The sequence below is a fragment of the Ahaetulla prasina genome, chromosome 3, assembly GCF_028640845.1.
Source record: "Ahaetulla prasina isolate Xishuangbanna chromosome 3, ASM2864084v1, whole genome shotgun sequence".
Lineage (NCBI taxonomy): Eukaryota > Metazoa > Chordata > Lepidosauria > Squamata > Colubridae > Ahaetulla > Ahaetulla prasina.
This window is the reverse complement of record NC_080541.1, coordinates 122,297,370-122,322,666: the sequence shown is the minus strand read 5'-3', so window position 1 is coordinate 122,322,666 and position 25,297 is coordinate 122,297,370. Positions and strand designations below refer to the sequence as shown.

General features: G+C 37.5%; 2 protein-coding genes across 2 annotated transcripts in view; one reads left to right on the top strand and one right to left on the bottom strand.

The window, feature by feature from the left end:
- Positions 1 to 12,267, top strand: part of ASTN1 (astrotactin 1) — a 251,664-nt gene extending 239,397 nt beyond the window's left edge. The window contains exons 19-24 of the mRNA XM_058177507.1: positions 156 to 307; positions 1,381 to 1,516; positions 2,655 to 2,755; positions 5,540 to 5,723; positions 7,372 to 7,550; positions 11,335 to 12,267. Of these exons, the coding sequence (XP_058033490.1) occupies positions 156 to 307; positions 1,381 to 1,516; positions 2,655 to 2,755; positions 5,540 to 5,723; positions 7,372 to 7,550; positions 11,335 to 11,390 (808 nt within the window). The 3' untranslated portion in view covers positions 11,391 to 12,267. The remainder of the gene's footprint in view (positions 1 to 155; positions 308 to 1,380; positions 1,517 to 2,654; positions 2,756 to 5,539; positions 5,724 to 7,371; positions 7,551 to 11,334) is intronic.
- A 6,301-nt stretch (positions 12,268 to 18,568) lies between these two features.
- The window catches only part of PAPPA2 (pappalysin 2), a 158,444-nt gene continuing 151,715 nt past the window's right edge, over positions 18,569 to 25,297 (bottom strand). The window contains exon 22 of the mRNA XM_058177494.1: positions 18,569 to 24,470. Within this exon, the coding sequence (XP_058033477.1) occupies positions 24,396 to 24,470 (75 nt within the window). The 3' untranslated portion in view covers positions 18,569 to 24,395. The remainder of the gene's footprint in view (positions 24,471 to 25,297) is intronic.

Below are 25,297 nucleotides of genomic sequence, written 5' to 3'. Positions count from 1 at the left end.
GCATTCCTTTCTAGATTAACTATTAGCAAGGTGGTTTTATTCTGGTTAAATGGAGTCCCTTCCTCCTGTATACACATGACTAGTCCCAAACTAAATCTAATTTTCTCACATAAAGCTCTTCCCCTGACCTCTGCTTTGCACTCTTGTCCCTGCAGGCTAAGGTTATCCACAGTTCATGAGCCTAGCAGTTCTCTGGTGGTGCTTGAATGGGAGCACTCAGAGCCACCAATTGGAGTGCAGATTGTTGATTACCTCATCCGCCAGGAGAAGATCACTGACCGCTTGGACCATTCGAAGGTGGAAACTGGTGAGTGCAGCTGATCCTTCAAAGAGAAATTGTTTACCAAATTGTATCTAGAACACTTCCAATTAAAAGGTTTAATTAAAGTCAAATTCTGTCCCCTTAGCATTAGATTGGCCTTAAGATATAATATGAAGGAAATAAAATATTGACATACTCAAGTTCTGAGGGCTTTTTTGTTTTCTTTCCGTTTCCCTTTCTTTCTTCAAATATCCATCACGTTTTAAACCTTACTGCTTAGTGGGGAGCTAAATGAAAATTATGGAAAACACACACTCTTTTCTCATATCTCTGTATATAATTTCAGTAGCAAAATATAACATTACAATAAAGTTGTAATTATTCAGGATTAACCCAGCAGACTAATCCAAATGAATATACCCCTTTACTTACTGATACCTAGGAAATAATGAAGAAATGCTCAGGATATCCCAAATTTCCCAGTTTGCATTCTGTTTTGCAGATAATGCTGGTTTGGATCTGTTCTGACCTCTGAGTTAGAATCCTCATGGTTGTGACATCCCCTTTTTTTTTTAATTAATTGCCCTATGAACTGTGAGAATGGGACTGGGATGAAGTTGCCATGATCTAAACTTAGAGGAGGCATGTATACAGAGAAGAGAAAAGCAAAGAAACTTGTTAAGCAATATTGCTGCAAGATAATAAAAAAGAATGTAGGATCATAAGAGAAATGTCATCCTGATTATCATTAAATGGGGCAGAAAAAATGAGTTTAATTAATTAATAGGTCCTGTGTACCTATTCAAGCACTATTTGCCTATGAACTCATGGTCACACTTCCTTTTCCTCAAAATCAGAGGAATCTGGTAGCATTTTTATGACTAATACATTTCATTGAAAGGCATAAACTTTTATTACCTGTAGCTCATTTCTATGTATATTGCAAAGGCTTAGGTCTTTTAATATAAATTGTTAGTCATAAAAAGTGCTATCTGACACTTCCTGATTTTGGGTCTACTGTAGATTAAAACTGGCTTTACTTTTCCCACTTCCTTTGTGTTCCTGCTCCTTTTCCTACCAGTTTTATCACATAATGGCTGGCTTGCCTATTTCCCTAGAGACGGTGCTGAGTTTTGTGGATGACATAATCTCTGGAGCGAAATCGCCTTGTGCGATGCCAGCCCAGGTGCCTGACAAGTTATCTACAACCATTTCCTTGATAATTCGTTGTCTGGAATCTGACACTATGTACATGTAAGTTACAATGCCAATAACAGATATATATATTTTTTGCCCTCTTTGAGCTGATAAAATAATAACCTCCACATACCTTATAAACTTTGTGGGGGTAGCAGTGGGGGACAGTCTTCATCAGATTTATTTTGAGCAGGAGCAATACATTTGATGAACTCTTTATCCGATTTATTTTGAATCTTTGCTTATTTTGTTGGCAAGGTATTTTAAAGTCTTAAGATTGAGGAATGGAACTTTTATAGATTTTCTAGCTTACAACTTCCAGGAAAGAAACAGCAAACTAGAGATGGGTCTGCTTTTAGCAATGACTGCAGTGAAATAAAAAAATAGTCCATCTCTTTGTAATTCCTCTCTAAACAAGGAGAGACTTGAGATTGCCCACAAATGCTCCAGACAGTTGTTCCTCATGAGGTTTAAAGTTCCCGCAGTTGAGGGAAGGTCATGTTTGCTCTGACTTTTGTCAGCACCTTTAAGGACAATGAGTTCACCTGCTTCCTTTCATTCCAAAATCATTTTTGGAAATTGCTTGTTAACTGCCTTTCAGTTATGAGGAATCTTTGGATCAACAAGGTTTGGACAGCCCCAGTTTCCTTCAATCCATAATGAAAGGAATTTTAAATATAAGTTTAAGGATTTTGGAAAGTTAGAAATGGATAAGCTTCCAGATGAATTTGAAATAAGATTTTGAAATTAAAGATACCATTAAAGGAGAAGAACACTTAAATTTCACTAAAACAGAAAGCAGCAAAATACTTTAACACTGCATATATTGAGGAATATTTGTAAAATACCATACAATAAAATAAATGCATTAATTCTAAGTGAGACTAGGGGTCAGCTGCCTGGGTAAACCAGACTAGAAACATGAGTAGATGAGCTCAGTCTACTTTATTGTAAGGCTAACAGCATCTTGCACGTCTGAAAATTCCTGCTGCCACTTTTAACTGCTTGGTCCATTAGGGTAGGTCCTTTGTATGTTTTTTTTTCCTCTGACCATTAAGCCACTGGGGGCTCTTGCCTCTCTCCCCCCACTCCTTCCCCAAGGTCATTCCCAAATTCCCAAGGTCATTATACTAGGTGATAATCCAGTTGGTTCTTTATAACATACATCTGGTTATGTTATCCATTCTATTTCCAGGTTCACACTTTGGGGTGTAGATAACACCGGGAGACGCTCAAGGTCAAGTGATGTGACAGTGAAGACTCCTTGTCCAGTCGTGGATGATATCAAGGCCCAAGGTAACTTTATGAGTTCGTAAGTAAGGCACAACTTTCCATCAATAGGAAACACAAAAGCAAAAACAAAATAGCTTTCACTTAGAAGAATAGTGGCTTATTTTAAACAAAATTGTTCTTTAAGTAACAAGCTTATTCTTCCACCCACGAATATTAGAGCTATATTGAATCTTATGTAATTATTTTTTTAAAAAGTCTGTGAAAATGTTTGGGTTTTTTTGTATTTAGTGACATATAGTGAATTTGATCATTTCCCAAGGCAATAGAGCCAAATGTTTTTACATACATAACAAAATTATAAACACATTGAATCTTTGAATAGGAAGAAATTTCATTCCTTTGGGAATTTTTCTCCCCCAAATGGGAAGGCTTTAACATTTCCTTATTATTTATGCAGGAATACCCATTTATTTTCAGCTCTAAAAGAAGAATAGAATAAATGAATATGTTTATATTAATTGATATCGTGTTTTTAATACAGTGAATTAATGAAGTAGAAATTCTAAGCATATGAACCAGCTGGTGAGGAATTTGCAAAAAGAAGGGAAGGAGAGGAAGGAAGACAGAGGAAAAGGGAAGGGAAGGGGAGGGGAGGGGAGGAGAGGAGAGGAGATGGGGAAGAGAGGGGAAGGGAAGGGAAGGCAGGTCAGGGCAGGTCAGGGCAAGCTCTGCAGTTGGTTTCATCCACAAACTTGATCGGTTGAAAAAATATAAATCCCTGCATAGATCTTTGAAGACCTCCTTAGTTACTTTCCTCCACTGAGAATTTCCCATTTATTTCTACTTTTTGCTTTCTCTTTTTTTAAACTAATTAGTAATCCAGAAAATGACAGGTCCTCTTATCTCAGTAACTGCAATATTTATTCCAGGGGCAAAATTTACCTTTGCAGAATCCACTCGGTTTTCTTCAGCAAGGCTTGCTTTAGTTGTTTTTCTTTTATCATTTTTACCAATTTGCCCAGAAGAGACGCTAAGCAGAACAACTTATAATTTTTTGGGCCTCCCTTTTTAAAAATGGATGTCACATTAGCTAACTTCTAGCTTTTTTAGCCCTGAGCTTTATTTTGAATAATATGTTAATACTTTAAAGGAATGTAAAGATAGACACCATCAGTATCCATTGATTTGATTTGTGTAGTTTCTCAAAATTTCTTAAAATATCTTATTTTGTTATCTTGATTCCCTATCTTGATTCCCTTACTTTTGTTTTTTGCTCTTCTTTGTGCTGTTATTAGGTCAGGCTTCCTATTTCCACAGGAAGTTTTATTTTTTACAGGTTGCTGAATAGTGCCAAGGAATCATTTATAGACCTTTGGTTGACTCTTTATTATATTGTGGAATAAAAGTCAGTTTAGCTTGTTAGAATGCCTCTTGCCTTTTCCCTTTCAGTCTTTTTCACCATTCAAAGCAGTCAGGAAAACTTAGAAGTCTGAAACCAACTCTCTCAAAAGCCGAGTTTATTTATCCACCTTAGACTGTCTTCCTTCTCAGTAGAGCTGCTTAGTGCTTGCTGTTGACTTTTCCAAAAAAGATCCCTTTATGTGGTTCCATCCCGGGTATCTCAGTGTAGGAGATGAAGCAGGTGGAAAGATGAAAACATGTGAGGACAAGGTACTTGCTTTTCAAGTTGAAGAGCAGAGTATGTTTTGTTTCAGTCAATCCCAATTGCCCAGCATTTATACTGTGAAAAATATAAGTTCCAGAAATTAGGAAGGTTGAAGAGCCTGACTATTTCCTGAAGAGTTTTGAAGTCTTGTCTCAACCACAAGCTGGGGTTTGGACACTTGAAAGTGCTGGAAAGAACTTCAGATCTCTTCCATGGAAGACACATGATCCTTTTCACACTTTTGTCTGTAATATAAAACAGGGTTCTCCACAGTGGTGGGATTCAAGTAATTTAACAACCGGTTCTCAGCCCTAATGATTTCTTCCAACAACCAGTTTGCCAAACTGCTCAGAAAATTAACAACCGGTTCTACCGAAGTGGTGCGAACTGGCTGAATCCCACCACTGGTTCTCCAACCTTGGTCCCTTTAAGACTTGTGGACTTCAACTCCCAGAGTCTGGGAGTTGAAGTCCACAAGTCTTAAAGGGACCATGGTTGGAGACCCCTGATATAAAAGATCATACGATTCCTGACATGAACATGGTGAAGCCAGGACATCTGAGTAAATAATTTGTTTAAGATTTTCTTTGTTGTTCTTTTCCAATTAGGAGTTATTTTCTTGTAGAGTTCTGCATATTGATGTACTATTGGTCAGACCTGTATTTGCCTTTTCAGTGACAATTTAGCCTCAGCCTGTCACTTTTTTCTAATTCTTTGAATCTGTGATCTCTTAATTTTATCTCAGTGCAACCTCTAGAAGTCTCCTCTCTGAACCTTAGGATTAGCAATTGGATATATTAGGGCCCAAAATGTTTTGAGGAAACAGATGCCTTGAGAGCTGTAGGCTGAAAACTGATTATGCATCAATTGTACTTAGACTTTGAAAAAAAATATTTCTCCTAGTTTGGCTGAGAGAGAAGTCTGAAAGTTCATCTAATGTTCAGCTTACCCATATTTATATTGGTTCATTAAGTTATTAAATTGGGTTGTAATGCAGATAATAAACCAAATGTAACTAATCAAGTTGAAGACTCTCTCTTCACCTTGCATGAATAGGCAAAGTGACTGCCTCACCTAGCCTCATTCAAAGATGTTAGAGAAAGCTTATCATTTATTAATCAGAACCATGTACAGAAGCCTTATACAGCCATATTTTATCCATTCTTTTTCCCCCAATCCAGAAATAGCTGATAAGATCTACAACCTCTTTAATGGCTACACTAGTGGAAAAGAGCAACAAACAGCCTATAATACCTTGTTGGATTTGGGCTCCCCAAGTCTTCATCGGGTCCTCTATCACTACAATCAGCACTATGAAAGCTTTGGGGAGTTCACTTGGCGCTGTGAGGATGAACTGGGACCTCGGTAAGATGCTCCTCCCTCCCTCCCTCCCTCCCTCCCTTCCTTCCTTCTCCTTCCCCCTCCCCTCCCCTCCCCTCCCTTCCCTTCCTTTCTCATATTTCTGAAATTGCTATTATAATCTTATTTATTCGTTTGTTTTTCACATTTCTGTAATACCCATCTCCCTCAAAGAGGGATTTGGGTGGTATACAATAAAATATTGATATATAAAACAGTATACTGTATATAAAACTTTAAAAATAAAAGCAAATTAAGAGGAGGCAAGAGATTAAAATTAGTTAAAAGTCTTGAACAAGTAGTTACATTATTGTCAAAGTCGATGCATTCAGATTTATGTTGACCTCATGTGCCATTCTAATGAGACTTGGCTCACTCAGAGCATTACAGAAATGAGGAGACCATTTCTATGACACTGCCAAGATGCTGCAGGGGTATGGTCACCAGCAGCCCTATGATCTCAGGTTGCTTAACCATGAGTCAAATGATCATGACATGCTGAGCAACTAGGACCATTCAATAGGAATTATTTCCCAGCACTCACAGTCTCTAAAGGATCATAATAAAACTTAGAAATCAGGTGATGGAGCCTCTACTTCTAGGCAGGTGATAGGCTATGTGATTGTCAAGATCTGTTATTTGCAAATTCTTGCTTAACCAGGAGGGTGGATCATTGCTCCACTTTTTACATTTTTCTCTTTCATACTAGTGCATTTCTCCTCTAGCGCGAGACAAACATTCCCTTCCACCCCAAATTGCTGCAAGAGGAAATCATGTTCATAAGAGAGTATCCACTATACTTTTGCCTTTGATCAAGCATGTTCACAGGTTTTTGTATTGCTTCAGTTAATTGAATTGTTGTGACACAAAAGAACTCAGTGTTTATGTTGCAGAAAATAAAACCTCAAACAGAATTAAATTCTTTCAGGGTCAAACTTAGTGAGCAGATAAGGATCTGAAATTGTATATCTCTTCTCATCATTCTTTGCAAAATAAAGGTGATTGTTATGGAATTTCCCTCTCTGTTACTCTTCCAACAATCTAGGATAAATCAGATTTTGTTTCAGATGGAAATTGATCTCCACCCTTATTTTAAATTCAAATGGAGCAAAAAACTCTACATATACGGGTCATGCACATAGCCAATTTGTTATGCTTTCTCCAGAATTGGGAGGAACTATATTGACGTAAATCCTGCTGCCCCTGAATGTGCCTCTGAAACGTGCTATGCTATGCCACTCTTCTTACAGCTCTAGCATGCAACCCCATAAAATTGGTTGGCTGTCTTCTCATCAGAAATTCCTTTCCTGACCAATATCACCAAGTACAGGAAAAGCTGCCCTTAGCTATCCCACAAAATGTATTTCAGGGCAGTACTTTACTCCCTGGGTGCTCTGCCTTTTTTGCCAATGTACAGTCTCACTAGATGGATGCAAAGTGCCAGACTCATCTGTCTCTCTTGCCTGCTTTCTAGCAGCTGTTTGGATTTGTGTAGTCCAGTGCAGCTTCTGCATAAGTATTGCTGAAGAGCCAGATTTCAAGAAAGAAGTTTTGGGGTGCCTCAGTGTTTCACGTTCATGATTCTCATTACAATTTATTGCTATCCGACATGCCATATCCAAACCCACTACCCTTCCATTGTTTCTTTCTGCAGAAAAGCTGGTCTTATCCTTTCCCAGCTTGGGGATCTAAGTGGCTGGTGCCACAGCCTTTTACAAGAGCCCAAAATCAGTCTTCAGCGTACAACACTCAAATTCCTTGCCTGCCGCTACAGTGAGATCAAGCCATATGGATTCAATTGGCTGGAGCTGAGTCGTGACCTGAAGAAAACATGTGAGGAGCAGATGCTGAATGTTCTTTACAATGACTATGGAGACAAAGACAACTGAGCAGGCTCGCGGAAAGACATCGAAAGAACTTCCTCAGAATTGGGAAGACGGGGAGTTTATAGGAGCAGGTTGTTGGGGTTTTTACATGGATATTCAACACACCAGATAGATCTCTAATGATAGTGTTGCTTACAGAGAGAGATAATGTTTGTTTCTGTTGACTTAGTTGATTTCATATGGTATGAAGCTTTCCCACCTTTGCAAGTGATGTGATACCTAGTGTGGTTATGGGAGATGTTATCTTTGGAATGAGGGAATTGCTCTATTCATTTTACCAAGATATTCCTTAGTCTTGTGTGGAGAGATATAACTGCATGTGTGTGATCCACCAAGAAAACACTCCTAGAACAGCAGCCTGTTCTACTCCACACAAGTAACACCATGATACAAGGACACACCCAGATGCACATGAAATAGAACAGAATAACCAAAGCTAACAAAATTCTAAACAATCAGCAAGAGGAAGAAGAATGCAAGCATGTTTAAAGGAAAGGATAAAATACATAGAATGAATTAACTAAATAGCTTCCACAGAAAAGTTCCTTTACATGATGTCTGCCTCGTTTCCTTTATCACAGCCATTCCTTTGCTATTTCACTCTTGAATTTCTTCCTAGGGTAGTCAGAGCATCTCTTCTTGCAGTTCCCATTTGGATATGCATCACAGAGACACGTTACAATTTAATGAAAGATTTCAAGGATGCCAAATGGTAGAGACCACAACATAATTTAGGAGCTTCCATAGCTTCCAGTGCTTCTATGAAACAAATACTAAAATCATAGCATCAAAACTCAATTTTGCCATTAGGAAATGCAAATAAAAGAAAGTACAGAAGTTGAAGTTGTTTGATAGGGGAACCAATCATTTATATTGGGAGCTATTAGATGTAAATTTAAAATAAAATTTAGAGTATCTTAACCCACAGCCAGCCAGCCTACACCAGCAGTTATTAAGACTTGATTGCAAATAGTGCAATAACATAAGTGGGAAGACAAGCGTATCCATGGTTGTAGCGGTAGAAAGAGAGAAATTAAGAAGCAATTCATCTAAAAGGGTTGCTACATTTGGAACAAGGCTTTGCCATCTGGATTATGCCGCTTCGGTCAGTTTCTGTACATTCAGCATTTAGTTACCAGAATATATAATTAGATTTATAATTTCCAAATGTATGAATATGTAGTGAACTTCCTTGCAGCTGCTGCTGCTGAGCTAGGAAGCAGCTGGCTGTGAGGGTCTGTGATTTGCCGAAGAGCTTCACCTATATTTGGCTGCTACAGCCAAGTCTTTCTTTTCATCTCTTCAAGAGTCATTTAAACCAGGTGTCTCTGCCATCCAAACAGTTGGCCCTTGTTGAACATGCCCACAAAGGAGATGATAACAGGAAATCTTAGAGCCAGGCAGTGTCCAGTAGGCTTAATGTCCAGTTATTCTAGAAATGTACCTGTCCAGTTCTGGGGTTTCTCGTTGCCTTGTACATACTCTGCAAATATTCTGAGCCAAGAACTTCTCAGGGAAACTGAGCCAGAGAAATCTTTATCTGCACCAGGTAATAATGGTCTTCAGGAACATAGCTAGAATCATAAGATGAGGCATAACTAAATTCAGCTCAGCAATTTTTTATTTGCTAATGGTAACAAAAGAAACCCCCCAAAGGTGAGAGCTCTAATTATGGAAGCTTTCCGCTCCTGAGAAAGGCAACATACTCTTGCTTGTTACAGCTCCGATAGGAATGAGGGAACCTCAAACAGATGGCAACCCTATTGCAAAAGGCTTTGGCTTCCTCTCATTCCATGACAATCTAAAGCTTCTTTCAAAATATTTGGAAACTCGGTAATTATGTACATATATGTTCTGCCCATCAATACTTGCCTATCCTAAGGATACTTTCAGATTACAAATATCTGAATATACTTCTAAAATGTACAGAGTCTACCTTAGACTGTATTGTAGAACATGGTCTGAAAAAATGTCCATTTTTAAAGTCTTCCTTGTTAAATTATTAGTTAGACTCTTTAGTTAGAAACAATGTTTTGGCAGAAAAAAAGGCTGCATTTATTAGTCCCTATTGCAGTGTTCCTCAAACTCAGGAACTTTAAGATGGGACCTCAACTCCCAGAATTCCCATCATGTTTAATATCTTAAAAGTTGCTGAAATTGAGGACCACTTCCGTACTGCCTTGCTGTGCACCCATTCGTGGTTGTGACTTCCCATAGTTGTTCTTCATTAAAAACTATCCAATCATGAAGAATTCTAAAAGTAGACTCCTTAAAATATGGGATTTCTTTTTTAAGCCCATGCAGAGATCTAAAAATGCCAGGATGATTTAATGAATAGTAAATAGATGCTGTGCTCGCACCAGGCCTAAAGTATGGCTTCATGACCAGTTTCAAACATGCACAGCTCTCCTTATCTAATTTGGCTCCGAACATAGGATTAGTGAGGTAGCAACATCCATGCTTAGGAGGAAATGTTGGTTTCCTCTTATGGAAAGTAATGCTGAGAGACTAAGCACTAAAAATTGTCAGAAGGAAATCCCTTATTTGTTTGTGACTGCCATTCTAAATACAAATGGAAGATATATTGCCTGCAATCTAACAAAGATGGTATTAAACTCTTGTGTTAGCTCAACAATAAGCAAAGGGGAATGGAAGCAGAATTTTAGCCCTTAGGGTATTCATTTTTTATATGCCAAAAATATTGGTAATGGGTCTCCGGTTGAATGCTCTGAAATATGACAACAAATTGCTTATTTCTGTTGAATATTTTCAACGAGAGATGTTTACGCCCTTAAAAAAGCCTTTTTCAATGAAACATGTTTAAAATTGCTACATTTCTGAGGACTACCTCTTTCTGATGATTGTAGAGGGAGAAAGGGGTGGGAGTTTTTAGATGGTGCAGATGCTTTCTGCTTAATTCCACCAGTGTCAGGAAGATGCATAGGCCAATGCATCTGGAGAGCACTGAGTTGGGAAAACAAACAAGCAAATAAGCCACTATATATGGTAACCCAAATTTTTGATTCAAGCACATCTGGAACTCCTTGAAATAGAAGAGCCTCTCTCTCCTTCCAATGTCTTGTACCGTTCTTTTTGCCAGTGGTTTTTTCCCCCATTTACCTTCCAAATCCTGGCTCCCAAAATGCTATAGCCATTTGGCTATATTGAACAACAGTTTCTTCTTAATTTGTCTCATATCTCAGTTTAAGAGAGCCGAGGTGTTGCAGTGGTTAGAGTGCAGTACTGCAGGCAGCTTCAACTGACTGCTAGCTGCAGTTCAGCAGTTCAACTCTCACCCGCTAAAGGTTGACTCAGCCTTCCACCCTTCCGAGGTGGGTAAAATGAGGACCCATATTGTTGGGGGCAACATGCTGACTCTGTAAAACTCTTAGAGAAGGCTGTAAAAGCACTATGAAATGGTATATAAGTCTAAGTGCTATTGCTATTAGGGTTTCCTTGCTGCAGAATTCTTCTTTTCTACATGCAGGTTTCATGTTTGAATTAATGGAATATTACCCTTATTTTTATACATACTTTGCACACATAGATGCAAAAACACATTCACTAATTGCAGGCACCATTAGATTTGTAATACACAACAATGTTGAAGTCAGAATGTCCTTTTTAAAAATCTGCATTTTATTTAATAAGAAACAAAAATTCAGTCATGTTCTTTCACAATTTTGCTTCATTGTACCCTCGGTGATAGTTTTGTTTTTGTTTTTTAATAGTGCCACTTGCTTCAGATTGCTCCAAGTCAAAGCAATTATGCTCAATCATCCTATGAACAAGGGATCCTTGATCTAACTTTGCCTTCTCTCTGCCTGAGGAAAAAGGACTAAGAAAGGACAACTGCTTTCTCAAACTATATTTTTCCAATTGACAGATATGAGCTTTACCAGCCTGAATGTGGTACTATTCATTGGAATCATATCCCTTAACTTGGGCCATGGACCGTGTATAAAAGAAGAAAGCAAAAGCTACCTAAATTTATTGAGTATCTAAGAGGATTTCAGGAATCTTCCTGATTCTTGAAACTTTTGGACAAGAAGATTTTGTTCCAACTATTAATGTACTTATATTTACTGTGTTGTGAAATAAAAGAGGACATTTAGGATACTGACCTACAAATGTAGAAGTTCATAGGATTGTTTTGTTATTGAGCCAGTTTTAAAAGCCCTTCATTTGGCTATATTTTTATTATTTTAGGATGAAAGAATGGAGTCAAATTGAACTTTTCCTATTATCCTTTCACGATTTTATACTGTGTATTAGCCTAGTTATCTTTTACTTGTTGTGCAGTTAATATGATCGATTTCATGCCTTCTCCAAATTCAGTATGATTCTCACTTTTTTGATGCTTGAATTCTAACTCAAAAGTTTTGCTACTCTTCTGTAAAGATTGCAGTTAGCAGAAGTGTTTTGAAATGGCAGTGTTATTGTTATTCTTTAAAAGATTTCAAAACAATCATTGTTACACCCTGTAAAATTCAGATGAACTGAACATCTAACTGAATATTAAATGGCACTGTTAGTAATTTGTGAGATTGAGGAATTACAATGTCTGTTTATTTTTCACACCAATTGAATTCATCTCCATACCCTCCCAAAATTATCATTATTTTTGCTTTCAAACTCTGCAACCTCATCTGAGCTTGCAGAGATACGTCTTCACATTTTTATATAGATCGGTTACTAGGAACAAAGGTGCATTTAGCAGTTTCAAATAATTCTCCACTTCTAAAACATTTTGAGCTGAATTATATTAACCTGATTTTGCAATGGTATCCTATAAGCTATCATTACTGAAATGTACTTTTTCAAAGTTTGAGTTAAATGTTTGTGTTTAAATCTGGCTTCCCTCAAAATCAAGAATTTTAGCATTACATGGTCATTTTCCCCCAAAGTTACTGTTATTTCACCTTCTCACATCTTCCCTATTGATTAGTATCAAATCAAGGATAACTGATCTTCAGTCCTCTAAAAGATAAATTTCTTATCTAAATGTCAGAAAATTTCTGAAAAGACCCTGCTTGGTACAGACTGAATTGTAACAATTGTCAGTGTTTAAATTACTATACCTCTTGAAATACTTTTTGGAAAGCAGCTGCACCGCCTCTTTAATTGGAGGCACCACCATACTGCTTTTATTTGTTCCTAAAGTGACTTTAATGCAGATGCTTTCTGCAGCATTGCCTAGTTAATTAATCTTGGTTTTCTGAACATGATTAGATAGTTTTAAGCCATAGTGCAATTTTCTCCCTTTCCCTTGCTTCTATTCCTTTTGAACAAATTATATCCTTAAACTGTTACATTTCAGGCAGTGGAATCGTATCTGTTACACTTATTTGCCATTCTGTACTTAGATGTTAAGTGCATCTTATTTCCTGAACTCTGAGGATCATTATATAGACAAGGAAGACTATGTTCTTAATGAACCAATGTCTTTTCTGGGTTTTTTTTTGGAGTGGTTTAAGAAGCTCCATTTCAGCAACGGTCTCATTTTCTACAGCACACAAGTGTTTATCTGAGGTCCTTCAGAATTTCCATTTCCATTCCTTACTAGATCCAGTTTAAATTGGCCTCCAATCCATCTTTCCCTGCTTTGGCCAAATACATTCTTTAACCTGAGGTGCTACCCATCTGGTACCAGTAATTCCCCCATTCTGATCATTCAAACCATCACACCAAGTCTCTTCTATCAATATAATTTGCACAGCACTTTCTCAATTTGCTCTATGCCTGTCTTTCTTTCTGGTTTTCTTCCATGGACTGGGTGGACAGATGAGAACACCATCTGGCCCCAGGGCTGTGAGTTTCTGTCTGAAATTAATGCTGCCCTCTTGTTGTAACAAAGCATATCTCTCTATCTCCCTGAGATTTTCAAAATCTAGTTGGCATTATTATAATTATTCTTTGGAGCACCATTTATCCTTGTATCTATCAACAGAAAGAGAAAAACATATATTAATAAGTCTCAAAAACTTGTTGTTGTTGTTTTGAGTCCTTTAATACTTGGAGATTGACCATTAGTTGAGTCAATAGTTCTGCTCAACAGATCTTATTTTCAGTGCTTTTGAATACCAAATCACCAAGACTTCTCAGAGGACACAATTGCTTCCTCCCTGCCCTCTGGGAATCAATCCTCCTGACTTCCATTCTGCAGTGTTGCTTCTTCCTCCAAAGATTCAGAGCCTTATTCATCTGAAACTATCTGAAAATTATTTCTAAGGTCCAAAAGAACAGAATCTACATACTACTAAAATTTTTGTCATTACCATTAACTGGACAAATAGATGCATCATAGGGCAACAATATTTCAACTAAGGTACCTCAGATGGGCTAATACACAGGATACATCCAAAATCCAGGATCCTTGGTTCCTAAAGGACTGAAATTTGGGGAAGTTGTATCTGTTTCACTGCTACTGCAGTCACTTGAGCTTCATTTTCAACGTTCAGTGGCAGTTTCCCAGCCAATCTCTGAATACCTTACTCCCCTCCCCCACTCAGCAACAAACAATTGACTCATAATGTGGCTCTTAAAGGAGCAACAACAAAGGTGCATGAAGAAAAATCTTGGATTTTTTATTGCTTTATGTATGTTCTCTTTTTCTGGCACACAAACATGCACATATATTTATATCCCATCTTTGTTCAAGAACTCAAAGCACATACATAGCAGTCCATCCTCCTCTTGTGGCTACAGATGGAGTATAAACTGGATCTTTCTGGTATCAGTCGAATACATTAGTCACTATATCTTAGCTGGTGCCCATTCTGTTTCATTTTAACTGCTTCCTACTTTGAATGTCTGATTTATTATGGCCGTGTCATGTGTGTCAATTCATTGGAGAAAGCAATAATGCTTTGAATAATTAGTAGAATAAAAAGAAGCGGCAAGAAAAGAACACACTGGCTTGATAACATCAAAACTGTGATAAAGTTGAACATCTAACAGTTGAAAGAAGCTGTCTTGGCAGGGTAGCATGGAGAACACATGCCTATAAAGTCACCAAGAGTCGGATGCAATGAAATAGTTAAAACAACAAAACTCTGAATGTAGATTAGCCCTTCCTTTGGCCAACAGAGTTCAGACAAATCAGTCCTGCCCAAGCCTTCAAGAGATCAGATGATTCTATTTTTAAATTGTCCCTGATAGCTTCTTACAAATCAGTGTAGAACTAACAGGGATTCTAGGTTCTGAGGTGAGAACAGCAATGTACAACATTGTAAAAAAAATAGTTCAATTAAAATAAAAGCATAATGGAAAGAAATGATATCCCCATCATGTCAAAAGATGACACCAATCATTGGGATGTGTCAAGGAGGAGGAGAAATGAAGGATGAAAGGGCTGCACATCTCCAAAATCATAAGGAAAGGTACAGAAGAAGGAGACCAAAAAAATGGAGTAGGAAAGGTAAAATCAAACCAAGAATATGTGGCAAACACTAATTTTTATGAAAGTTCATCAATACAATACCTGTCTTCAACAACAAGGCCTCAACAGAGAAAGAACAAGACAAAATGTGCAATGTATTATTTCTGCTGATGTTGGTGCCATGGCAAAATCTCTCCTTACTGTCATGTGTTTCTATTCCCTGGAGAAACTGCCCATTTCTGCTGAATGAAAGGTCAGGATAAGCAATTTGCAACCTCTACCTAATGAATGCCTCAGTTTATATATAAATGAAGAACTTATTGCAAATTAGTTTAGAAAGAACATTAGACAATAAAACTGCCTCTTCCAAATGATATCCTTTGGGTGCCAAGAATATCCTTACAATTGAGGAATGGATGGAATCCTTCTGTGATTATTCAAGGCCAAAACCATCATTATATCAGACATTTAATGCCAGGCCCTAACCAGCAAGTCAAATTTATTCAAATTTACTTAATGGGTCCAGTGTAGAATTGAAAATGGGTATACACCATAATAATGGAATTCATTGTGAGATTGTTGAATTATTTGAAATAATAGTGAGGGAGGGAAGGGAAGGGAAGGGAAGGGAGGGGAGGGGAGGGAGGGAGGGAGGGAAGAAGGAAGGAAGGAAGGAAGGAAGGGTTTCTGATACTTCCAGTCAACTTCCTACAAGGAAATTCAAAAGGAGAAGCCAGCAGAATCTGTAAGTAAGAATCTGTAACCTGTTCATAATGTTTTATGCCCATGCATGGTCAGTCTGTTTCTTTGTTTAGGTAAAGAAATATCTCTGAAACAATGACTCAGCAGGGCATGAGTTATCTAGTATCTTCTACAACTCCTGCTTCTGGATCTTAGTGTCATGCATTGAGTTTGAGCCTCTATTTGTCTGTCTTCCACTGTCCAGGGCCTCCTTTAACCTTATAAGCTTAAAGCTTATCAACAGCAATGGTCACTTGCTGCTTCATCCTTGAACACTTTCTTCAAAAACTGCTATAATTTAGCATTTGCTGCAAAGATATGTCAGGTTTTCAGGCAGGAAAAATTACAATTACAGATTCTTCTCCGTTCATCTTCACCAGAGAAGGCTTCTCTTCATTCTTGTTGTATTTCCCAGGTTTTTATCTTAGTCAATACCAACTATTGATATAAGGGGGAAATTGTTAAAGAACTTCCCCTTCAACTCCCCTGCCAAACTTCTGTTAATTCAAACTCTGTGAGCTTCCTCCTTGAAAGTAAACTGGTTTATATTTTGTAATTTCTGCATGCTCAGGAGAAAGCAATCAGACTTTCATTCTCAGCGGGCTATCAGCAGCTCTCCAGACACACACCTTGTAATAAGAAGCTTTCCGAGATATTATTTTTCACAGCTCAGTGCACAGTCCCTCGGAACATATACTTCTCTGATCAAGCTACTTTTTTCCTCTGGGCAACGTTATGAGAATCGTGGTGGTGGGCTAAAGGGACTGTGATAAACTGTGATAATGCCTTTACACTCCTAGGATCAAAGACCATCTAAGCTCTAGAACATTGGGAAAATGCCAATGCAAGGGCATGAAATGCATGCATAGATTACCATTAGGAGAATCAGGTACAGATGTCTTTCAGCTTTGGTAAAGATTCTAGAATGGTGAATCTGACTACATAGGACATAAATAGATTTGCAATGTGATGCTTTCAGAAACATAAACTAGCAAGATTAGTTTACCTCAATATGCTATGATCCTTGAAATAACTAGGCATCAAGCAGCCAGGTTATATATGTAGAACCAACACAAGAACACAAGTACACATCTGAATTACAACTGATAGGTAAGGGTAAGGGAAAATCTCAATTTCAGGTCTTTTAGGTCTGAATTGCTATTAACTAATTAAGACTAAACACACCTAACAATATATCGTAGGTGCCATCTACAATTTTAATGTATACACTGGGCTATTGCTCATAGCACTGACTTTATCAGAATTGTAATATTCACAAGGTAGTTTCCTCCAGCTTGTAAGTAACAGATATTAACAGCTTAACAGAGTTGGAAGGGACCTTGTAGGTCATCTAGTCCAACCCTCACCCGAGCAAGAAACCCTACACCATTTTTGACAGATGGCAGTCCAGTCTCTTCTTGAAAGCTTCCAGTGATGAAGCTCCCACAACTTCTGAGGGCAAGCTGTTTGTTTGGTTGATTGCTCTGTCAGAAAATTTCTTCTTATTTCCAGGTTGAATCTCTCCTTGTTTAGTTTCCATCCATTATTTCTTGTCTGGCCCTCAGGTGCTTTGGAAAATAGCTTGAGCCCCTCCTCTCTGTGGCAGCCCCTCAAATATTGGAACACTGCTATCATGTCTCTCTGGTTCTTCTCTTCACTAGACTAGCTATGCCCAGTTCCTACAACTGTTCATTGTATGCCTTAGTCTCCAGTCCCCTAATTATCTTTGTTGCTCTTCTCTGCACTCTTTCTAGAGTCTCAACATCTTTTTTTACAGTGTGGTGACCAAAACTGGATGCAGTATTCTACTAAGGCTTTAGAGTGGTATTAGTCCAAGATATTGGTAGATCTCCAAGTTGCGGGGGGGCAGGAGGGCATGCTGTGCAAGTCCATGCTGCAATTTGCACCTACCATCTCCAGCTGCTACAACGTAACACATAGGGCAGATTATCCACTATAAATTAATGGTATAGTACAAGGGTCTGCAAACTTGGCTTTTTTAAGACTTGTGGACTTCAACTCCCAGAGTTCCTCAGACAGCTTTGCTTGAGTTGAAGTCCACAAGTCTTAAAAGAGCCAAGTTTGCAGACCCCTGGTATAGTACATTGTAGGATAAGTGTTCACTTTAAAAAGATATACCCATTACTTCACAAGGCCAATTGTAAAAACATGACTAGAGAAGGATTCTGGCTAAGTCCTGTGTTCCCCCAGTGAGCCAAATAAGGAAAATAGCACCTCTTGATAGCAAGTGTAACATTGGGCCTCAAGTCTCTGACAGCCATTTCATACTGCACCATTTCCAGCAAAACTCTTTGCTATTAAATATTAAAGTCAAAAACAGAAAATATATATTATAACCTGTATAATAGTGTACGTGTGTGTGTGTGTGTGTGTGTGTGCGAGATGAGGCATGACACCAGTATGATCGTTGTACAGTAAATGAACATTTCATTTTGGGGGGAACTATTTAAGGCAGTTCTCTCCTCAACATTATTTTGGGCTTTTCTTCCTTGGTGCCTCTTGGGAACAAATTTTTCTGCCCGTGTGAAACTTCATATGTTGGATCTCCAAGAACTTCCATATGTTAATTCCAAGGACTGAAGTGTAAGTCAGCCATTGAATTATTTCTTTCACTAGCAAAGGCAAGTCTCCAGCACAGCAGGCTTATATTTAATTTCAGGGACAACATATTGATATGTATACATTCTTTTTGCCAAACTACTGTCCTAGAGAACGCGTGCTGATATGGATTTTTTTTCTTGGAAATGCTGTTCATTTCACATCAAAGGTAACAAGATGGAGTAAGACACAGATGGATCAGTAGATTATTTAATTTTATAGATTTTTATAAAAAATAATCATCAAATACAAAACAAAAACAAAAAATAGCAGCAGCCTTGACTGTGAATAAAGCTGTCCTTCTAAAAGGGGACGTGATGTGCTATGTTGCTAAAGGCAATCCTGTATTCTCATACTGTAAAAATGAGCAATTCACTAAAATGACCTTTCCTTAATTGATATTTTCAATCAGCTCTAGTGCAGGAATGTAATAAATCTTTGTACTCAATGCTCTATTTTCAGAAATACAACTAAGTCTTCAGCGCCTAATTTGAGATAATTAATTAGTTTAATGCTATTTTAAGCAATAAGAAAAACCATCCAGTCAGTGGGTGAAAGGCGGCCAATCTGTGACATCTGTAACATTTGATAGAGTTGGAGTTGAACTTCAGAAACTCAGGCAGTATCATAAGACGTCACTGAAGTGTCAAAGACACAGCAGTTGGGAGTACAGAATACATCTTGCCTCAAATACCAGAAAATGACCAATTTCTTATGACCAATCCTTAAAGCATCTCTACCACTATGGGTTAAACTAGAGTAATGCTTAGCAGGCATCAAGATGAACTTTGCACTTGTTCCTTACTGAGGAGCCCCCAGTGTTTCCTAAAAAAACCACTTTGGGTGACCACTGCATACTCCAGTACAGGGGTGTCAAACTCAAAGCCCATGGGATGTTTAAATCTGGCCCGTGGGGCCACCCTGGAAACAGAGGGGGACCGGGCCACAGTGCCTCTGCTAGTGAAAATGGAGCTTGGGACCTCCTGAGCTCTGTTTTCATTGGCGGAGGGTTGCAAGAGGCTGTCGCAGCTGAAAATGTAGCTCGGGAGCCTGTTTTCGCTGGCAGAGCCCTTGGGTCACACACGACATGAGTGACGTCGAGCTGGCCATGCCCCCCCTGGCCCCCCGAGGTTAAACACAACCCTGATGTGGCCCTCAATGAAATCGAGTTTGACATCCCTGCTCTAGAATGACCTGGTAAGCAGCATTAATAGGGGAGAGGAGATTAAGCCTTCCTCTGGATTCCCTCCCCCCAACAATGTCTTTATCTCCATGGTGCTTGTAATAAAGGGAATCTTGTTTCTCATAACATCGTTTCAAATGAAACACAAACAAAAAGGGATTGTGCTGCTGTGGAAATCACCATCCCATTCAATCTCATTTCACCCTCTGGAGAGAGTACCAATATAATACATGAGTTCCTAAATACTGTATATATGCTTCATCCATAATAACCAATAAATAAAGATACAGCTCTTTACATTTTTTTTATCTGAAAAACTTATTTTAAAAAAGGGAAATAAAATTCTGATTTGTAGAGGGTGGTTGGAACTTCCCCAATTAAAATTGTGTGCTGTGGTGGCCGACGCCTGGTGCATAAACTACAAACAGTGACATGCTTGCATAATTCTAGAAGGTCTATGGATTTCTCTGGGTTAGATATCAATGCTTCTCTGCCCTTAAATAATTTCCCCTTCATATACACTTTGATTTAAATACATATTAGTGAACACAAATCCAGGCAGTAGAACTTATTCCAGATTACCTAACAATGCAATCATATTTCAAACATCTGTTTCTACTTAGATGCAGATTATAAATCTCTGGGTCAAATACGAGAAGACATAATTTGATATTTTAAGAAAATTATCACTGACTACAGAAGTAGGTAACTTCAAGCACTTTCTCTCTCTGCTAGAGTTCCCAACTGTACTTTGCTTGGAGAAGGCAACCGTTGCAGAGCCATAGCAATTCCTTGTGAACCCAGATAGATGGTTGCAGGTCACACAGAACTTTCCATATGGTGAACATCTCAGAATGTTCAAGTCCTTCAGCCCAGTAAGCCATGTTAACCAAATCGTATTTCTGTGGGCTTTTAAAGTGTCACACTTGGGTTAATTTAGCATTCAAACTTCTTTAAAAAATTGTAGATGGGCCAGAAAGAGATGAAATTACCCCATTATCCGTACAAATGTCATCATTCCCAGATGAAGACTAAAATGAGGCAATTAAGGTGTCAGACTCAAGGGATGCATGATAAATTTTGTTATAGATTTTATACCAGGTTGACATTTTTATACTATAATTCAAAACCTCTTTAAAAAAAAACACCTGCAAGAACTACTCTATTGTAATTCTGCATCACGAAGTAAATACTAAATGTGCTAGACAGTGTCTGATCAAATATGTCTAGCGATGAGGAAAAGCCTATCAGTAGTGACCATTCAGAAAGTTTTCATAAAGTTGTCTTTCTGGATTTAAATAGATAAAACACGGATTGAGAAAGTTGGTTAGTCACTAATGGTTAAGAATTGCTTTGCGGTTTATATATATTGATGTAAAGTTTCCTTTATAGGCTTATATTTAAAAAATGTGGAAGCATACTTTGAATACCCATGATGAGGCCATATATACAATGAGCAAAATCAAGCAGTAATACTTTCCCTGAATTGCATCTCTTCAGGCTATTATTCCCTGAAGGCATACAATCTTTCTACATCAATGTACAAAATTGGCTAAAAGGTTTTTAGTTAACAACACTATCCTTTCCTTTTCTGACCTGCAAAAAGAGGAAGTACAAGTTCTGTGTGAAAGGTAGTTTACTCTTCAAACAGAATAACCACAAAAAGACCTAAAATAAGATGTAGAAGCTGATTGGAACCAAGAGAAAAGAATTACATTACACAGGGCTACAAAAGTATGTGGAATTCTGCTAATGGAATTATGCAGAAGAATGCTAAATGAAATTAAGAAGTCACAAAGGCAAACAAAAATCACATAAAATAATGACTGCTGCAAAATTACAGAAGAAAGATACTGTATAATGTGCATATGGAGAAAACAAAAGGAATAATTTGGCTAATGGGCTAGATAAAATTGGACTGTTGAAACATTTGCAATAAGATTTTGGAATTAATTATAATGAATACACAGTTAATGGGAAATAGACTCTTTTATTAGAAGGCAAAAGAAAGAAAAACAATTTCATGATTTCAAAAACTGGACACTAGAGGGGACTAAAGATTTTGGGTAGAGGAAAGATTTACAAGCCTGTAAAATGTTGCAACATGTTGTAACAATAATAAAATATTGAAGGAGCCTTTTGAAGAATGGAATCAGAAAATGGTAGCCACAATATCAACCATATCACTAATGATGGCTACTTTCATGGATATATTATGTCCAAAATATGTTACTGAAGAAATGACAGATGAAGAACAAAGTTTATCTGACTCAATAGAGATGGCATCTGAAGTAGATTTACAACTGAGACGTCAAGAGAATGATCTAGAAAAGTATGTTTCACTGGATCTACAAAACACACTGGTTGAGGTTTTAAAATTTAAAAGGGAAATACAAATGACAAACCAAGAGAGTGACTTGGAGTGAGTAGATTTTGTTTTCCTACTTGACTTACAAAACAGGCTTGTTAAAACCTTAAACAAAGAATAAATGAAGAGAAATCAACTCCAACAATATTTCTATGAACTAAAAATTAGAATTGTTTGAAGTAAAAGGAAGGAATATAAGATTCAAGAACCAGGTTAACACAAGATATGTTATTACCTCTAGTAACACTTTATACACTTAGTGTTGACATGAGGATTGAAATGATGGTGTTTTATGGATTTGGTTATAGATAAGATACAGGTGGTATATAGGATGAAGAGATAAATGTTGATAGGCTTAGAGTGGATTAAGGGTCATTACATTTCTTTATACTTGTGATGAAGGTTGGAAGACATTTCTTTATATATTTATTTTCTCTTTATTATATTCTTTATTACCTTTTTCTTTTTTGCACTTTTTACTTATTTCTATTCATTTTCTGTATTTTAGTTGGTATTAGAAATTATGATAATCAAAATTCTTAATGAGATCACATATATCTTGAAATATAAATAGTAGTGTTCAAAGAGGAAAAATGATTAAAAAGGCTATCATAAATACTTACTGTTGGGAAATGGTAAAATTGCAAGTATAGGTGGCCTAAATCTTAAAACACAGGTTTAGTTTGCCTGCAGAATCGCTGGATCATTTAATGGGAAGGCTGCATCTGAGTTCGATAAATGGATGTATGTTGTTATTACTACTCTCCTTCAAGGAAAGAATAGCAAGACTGAGTAAAACATTTATGGTGGGATTTGTTAAGTGTATTTGGGGAAATGTTTTGGAGAATTCTAATTGAAAGGCTAGGAGACACAACAACAAGCAATCCAGCTTTATGCCAGGCAAGCAGTGAGCAACCAGTTTTTATCAGGTCACTAAGAAATGCATAAATATGAAACAGAAACACCAAAAAAGAAATATGTTATACACTGATTTAGAGAAAGTATGTAATGAAGTGAATACATTTAAAACATGGATGATTTGAAAGTATAGAGTTGAAAATTGATTGGTGAATGTGGTAAGAGGAGTCATGAAAGAAAAGTATGTGTCAGAATAAACATGGGCTGGTGACTCATTCTTCTTTTACTATATTTATGGATAACTGTACTGTATAAGGAATCCTTGAAGTGTATTGGTTGGCAACATGTTTGAAAGTGTTGCAGCAAATGTTAGGTGGGTAGGCTGACAGTGTTAACAGTACAGATTTTAAAACTGATGCATCAAAGGTCAAGGAAGCTGTGTTTAGGGCATGTTTGTTATTCATACATAAATATTAAAACTAGAAAAAGTAAATGAGTTTATGTATCCCCTTACAATGTTTACTAAAGAATGGAAAATAGATGAAAATCTAATGGCAAGTATTTGGTCTGTTGTGTGGAATAAATCTTTGTCAAATGCAAAAATGGTTTTGTTTAATAGGATGCTTCTGCCTTCGTCGTTATTAAGGAAGTGAGAGTTCAGAATGACAGAAGAGGCATCCCAGAAGAAGTTCAGCAGAATAGAGCAGTGTATGACACAGAAGAAGTACGAGTGATTTGGAAGGGTAGAAATGGATGAAGAAGTATAGTAACTGGTGTGGTTTTAAAATACATTAAGCTTTATGGGTTCTTTTTTCTTGTATCATATGCCTTTCATTTCTTTAGGTTACTACTTGTAATGCTGCTTGGGAAATAGAGGAATGGGTATTTATATATGCCCAGTAAAAAAACCAAGCATGGCTTCTTCGTGGTAGAAGTGCAGGCAGATATGATTGATGGAGCATTCTCATACACGATTTTAATTCTGCAGCTGAATGTGACATAATTTGGGGGGGGGGAAGCAATTACTGCTTCATTTAGATATTTATAAGGGCCCCATTGGAATTCTGCTGGATTTCTGGGAATGTTCATTACATGATCCCACATTTCTAATGTAGTGTATTTCACAGCAGCATGATTTAGTTTACTATACAGCAAGTAAAAATATTATATAGATTTGTAATAAAATTATGTTTAAATATTTGCAGACAGATCACATTTCCCTCACCGCTTTGCTAAATCAAGCTCTAGAGAGGCGCACATCAATAAAATGTCAGAGCAAAGACACAGTTTAGGTGGCAAGCCATTGACGTGGCATGGAAGGTAGCCTTGAGGCTTGGTTCAGATCCAGTTTGCCAGCAGACCTGACAAGACAATACCGTAGTTCAATTCTGATGGAAAAGAAGTTGACCAAATATGGTAAGGGTGTTTCATTTTCTCACTCTCTTCTCCACCTCTTTCTTCAAAATTTCATTTCTCCTTTATGCACTTACACATCAAGTGCAGGACCTTTATGACCTGACTTCCCTTGAACCCTTTTCTTCAGCCTTTGCTGTCTCCTATTCATGCTTTCCCTCAAGCCTTTGTAATTTCCTCCAATTTGAGCCTTGGCAGCACAACATGTCCTGGTGGCTGTTGCAGCGGGCTACTGATTTTCTTCTGCTGCTGGATCCCGGCAGGTGCACTCATCCTGATCACAGCCATTGGGAAACAGAACAACCTAAAGGATTGGAAGAACAGTGGTGTTTAGGGAATAGAGGCTTAACTCAAGGAAGCATCTCTTCTATCCTTCAGTCATATAGATCGGTAGTTTATCAGCTATTTATTCTCTAAATTTTCCAAGACGATGCCCAATAAATCATAGAGACCAGGAATCTAAAAGCAAAATAAAAAGTTCTGGCAGAACCAAACCAGAATAAAACCGAATTGGTTTCCATCACCCCCAATGCTGACTTAAGATAGTTTCATTTCATTATTCAACAAGGGCAGGAACGAAATTCTGAGCTGCTTATAGGTTCTGCTCAATTCGATAACCTAACAGATAATATTTGCTAAATAGCATGATAGTTCTCTGTTATCCACTAAAGCAACTTTCTTTTCCAGACTTCCACACAAACTAAGAAACAGTTGAATTGGACTTAAGAACTGTATTATGACAAAAGAGTTGCTTTAGTGATCACCAAATGCCATGTGCAAGGGCAAAGTAATTCCCTCAACTCTTCTCTCTTTTAGAAAAGCTTTCAAAATATGGATTTTGAAACAAGCCAGAAGCCATGCCAATTTCTGATCCTGTTTGATGATAAGTGGTTGAAATTTTCTTTTTTGCATATTTCCTCAGGGCATTGGTATTTCTCTTTTTGCTATATGAGTTTTATTCCGTGCACCACTTTGAGTCATCTTGATTTGGTGGGTTTTTAAATGTAATGAAGTATGCACAGACCTTCCGTTCTGCTAGCACTTATGAAATCTGTTAACACACTTCATGGAGCACTTCTTGTTGGACAAAACATACCAGTTTTACCTGTACACAATGATAAATATTCTTAG